This window comes from Alligator sinensis, unplaced genomic scaffold, assembly GCF_000455745.1.
Source record: "Alligator sinensis unplaced genomic scaffold, ASM45574v1 scaffold787_1, whole genome shotgun sequence".
NCBI lineage: Eukaryota > Metazoa > Chordata > Crocodylia > Alligatoridae > Alligator > Alligator sinensis.
In genome coordinates this window covers 3,840,748-3,844,415 of record NW_005841911.1, presented here as the reverse complement: position 1 = coordinate 3,844,415, position 3,668 = coordinate 3,840,748, and the positions used below count along the sequence as shown (strand labels likewise).

Genomic DNA, 3,668 nt, shown 5'->3' with positions numbered 1-3,668 from the left:
AGGAATTGCCAGAAACTGTTGGTTTTGCTACTTTCTCCTCAACGGATCAATCTGAAAAGCTGATTTCAGTGCCTTTATCTCATTAACTTTTCACAGGGGTAAGTTACATTGAGTTATGCAGCAGAGAAATAGACTGACAGACACAAAAGAACATGTATCCTAAGCACTACACAAATCCCACCTCACGTAGGCCAGAGTAGGTTTCAGAACGGGTGACAGGAGGAAGATTTTAAACTTCAAAAACCCTTGCAAACTTGTGCCCTTTCATAAGCATGGAATGTTTCTTTCACCTCGTAGTTGGCATATGGAGTCTGGGAGCTTTTGAAGGAGGTTGTTGTGACAGTTCAGAATTTCTAGGTGGGTCAGCAGGCCGATGGATGGTGGCAGGCACTCTAAGCAATTGTTCTCCAGGTGTAACTCTTTCAGATTCTGAAAACGTGTACACACATTTGCATTATTTTTTGTTAATAAAGGATTTTCCCCCACAGGACGATGTATGAACAATGAACAACAGAACACTGGTAAGCGTAGAATACTGGGGACAACACTGACACTGCTGCTGCTGGTAACTGTGGAGTGCTTAGATTTCTACACTGATGAGTTCTTTGGTAGCTTAGACTGATAGAACGTGGCTGCATACAACATGGTCTATATGTTGCACTTTTGAGATACATTATCAGGACTTGAGGATTTACTTTTTTGCCATCACTCAGAACCATACAGTGTAATCTGTGGGGTCCCCTCAGCACTTCTGAAATTTTCTCAGACTGAAGTGCTTGCTCAGTAGGGAAGCAGAATGAAGGGCAGATAGGACAGCCACCAGCAACTGTAATGTGCCATAGGCTTGGTGGAAAGTGGGCAAGCAGTAAAATATGGCTTAACTATACTGGAAAGAAAGCACAATTGTAGTACATAAAGTTTTGAGCCAATCGACTTTGATGATATGCCCTTGTTGCAAATGTTTAGCCCAGTCCTGGGAGCCTTTTCTGGCCTCCTGTTGCAAGGAGGTTCTCAGTGTTTTCCAGTATCAGGCCCTGTGTGCAGAACTCTCTCGATCTGTGGATGATCCTGCAAGATTGAGTTTTATTTTTTTCAGGCAGTCTAAGTTTTGTATGCTGCTTTGTCACATCAGGCAGAATTATTACTAAGATCCATCCATTGCTATTTTTCCTACCTGTAGTTTGCTGATATCTCCTGGTAAACTGGTTAATTTGATTCCTTTATCTTGTCCCAGATATAATCTCTCTAATGACTCGAGGAGAAAGATTTCCTTAGGAAAGACACTGAATTTGTTTCCAGTCAGACCAAGGCATTTTAGTTTAGAGAGTCTTGCAACCTGCAGAGGTATCTAGACATATTCCAAAACAACCATTAAAATGTTATATTATATTGGTAAAAAGGCAATATTCTGTCTGATATTTTAGAAAATATATTGATCCATTGTTATATATTAAAGCAGAATATTAAACTAGGTGTAATGCAATATCATATAGAGTGTGTAACAAATTCTATACTGTACTGCCTTCCTGAATTGCTTCTCACATGGTTAATTTGACTTAAATAGGGCCACATGGTCTTTGCCAAAAGCATTTGTCTGAAATATAACATTAAGGGAGGGGCTGCTTCTGTATTCCCCCCACGCACTATCTGTATACTGAAGAGCAATTTACATGAATGAGACCCTTAAAGTGACTCATTTGTTTAAATTATTATTCCCACAAATTTGACCTTTAATGTTAAAAACAGCACAAATCAAGATCTGAGACAGGAGATCTTTAGTATCTCATCATTTCTATTGAAAACACCAGTTACCATTTCGCTGTGCTGGTTTTCTTTTTGATGTTTGCATATGCAGCTATCAGTAGTAACTGGTTACAATGCGGGACCTCAGCCATAGCTCAAAACCATTTTTGGTCTGGTGCTGCACAGAGATCAAAAAGATGGGCTCTGTCCCAAAGATCATACACATATTATCTCTGAAGGTTGCAGAGTCCAGTAGTTTAAAATGGGACATTTGAGAAACAAATCAGCCTGTGAAGTTGTCTTAATACAACATCTCATTCTAAAGATAAAGAAACCAGTACCTTGCAAATTTGATTGTCATCCAGTGACAATACTTCCAGGTTGCTCATAGGACAAATCTGTTTGGGAAATGCATCAAATTGATTTTCACTCAGATCTAATATCCTCATCCCAGTTAATTTGGCAAAAGAAGCAGGCAGCACTTGCAAGCCAGTGTTTTTCAGGTAAATGAGGCAAAGGGACGGCCAATGGCAAATCTGACGTGGAAACCTTTCCAGGCTGTTACCTGAAAGCCCAAGCTCGCTCATTTCGGTGAACTCCTTGAAGCTTGGTGGGAGCCTGTGCAGGAGGTTATTCGACAAATCAAGCACAGACAGGTTTTGACAGTGATGCAGTGTATCAGGGACTGAAGTCAAGTTGTTATGAGCTAAAAATAGTTTAACCAAGTTTATCAAAGAGGCAACCTCTTCTGGGATGAAACTCACAAGGTTTTGTTCCAGATCTATTATTTCCAGGTTAAGAAGGTGGCACAGCTCTATGGGAAAGCTCTCAAATATGTTTTTTTGTAAGTAGATCTCTCTCAGTTTTGTGAGGTTCACTATTTCCTTAGGCAGACACCTCAGCTGGTTGCCAGAAAGGCCAAGGAGCTCAACATGATGGAGGCATTTGCAAATCTGCACTGGGAATTCATCCAAGTTCACATTATAGAGCCTGAGCTGACAAAGAGCCTGCAGTTTGCTAATGACATGCAGCGAACTGAGAGACAGCGGATTGCTGCTTAAATCTAAGCTCTGGAGACACTTCAGCTCCCCAAGTTCTTCGCATATGGCCTGTATGTTGTTCTTGTTCAGGTAGAGGACTTTCACATTCTTGAGGCGATGGATCTCTCCTGGGATACTTTCAATCAAGTTTCCTTCCAAGTGTAATTCTTCCAGATCTCCCAGGCAGAACACGTCCGGGGGGATCGTCGTCTGCCGCCGATTGCCTAAATCGAGAAAGAAGAGTCTACCTGCGACCTGCACGGGCAGGACAGCTTCCTTCTCCGGCTTCCCATCCTCTTGCCCGTGCCGTGAAATCCGCAAGCCCCCAAGACTTTCCGTCCTCGCTTTTGAGAAATGAACACCCGGCGCGTCGTCACGCCCGCTCTGCTGCAGCTCAACCATCTGCGCTGCCTCGTCTTAGCTCTGAAAGAGAGAAGAAATAAGCAGTACTTACACGCGAGCCCGCTCAAACAGCATCCAATAAACAAATGAGCAGAATCCACCTTCCCCAAAGCTCTTCCAGTCGGGAGGGGCCCGTTGCCGAATTTGGAGTCAAGGGGGATTTTTACCCCATCGGTCAGATCAGCAAGGGCAGGAGGAGGGGATGGGGTTGGGATAGTCCCTTCTCTCAGCCGCACCCAGGCAACGAAGTTGGACATCTTTCGCCCACGGCAACAGCTGGGCCGGGCGTCCAGGAGGTCGCAGGGTGGCTCCAACCAACGACGCGCCACGTGCACCGGTGCGGGCTAGTGGAGACCCCCCTGCTTCATAGAGAGGCGCGGGGCCAGCCCGCTCACCCTGCCCCGTGCGATAATGGTAACTGCAAGCGGCTCTGACAGCAGCTGGAGAACACGTGCAGCGTGACACGGGCGGGCTCGGGGGCCT

General features: G+C 44.7%; 1 protein-coding gene across 1 annotated transcript in view; it reads right to left on the bottom strand.

Moving 5' to 3' along the window:
* The window catches only part of LRRIQ4 (leucine rich repeats and IQ motif containing 4), an 8,243-nt gene extending 4,713 nt beyond the window's left edge, over positions 1-3,530 (bottom strand). Inside the window, exons 1-4 of the mRNA XM_006018735.3 lie at positions 3,422-3,530; positions 2,085-3,206; positions 1,175-1,348; positions 291-429 (exon numbers count right to left, since the gene is read on the bottom strand). Coding sequence (XP_006018797.1) covers positions 291-429; positions 1,175-1,348; positions 2,085-3,185 — 1,414 coding nt within the window. The 5' untranslated portion in view covers positions 3,186-3,206; positions 3,422-3,530. The remainder of the gene's footprint in view (positions 1-290; positions 430-1,174; positions 1,349-2,084; positions 3,207-3,421) is intronic.
* Between the last annotated feature and the right edge of the window lie 138 nt (positions 3,531-3,668).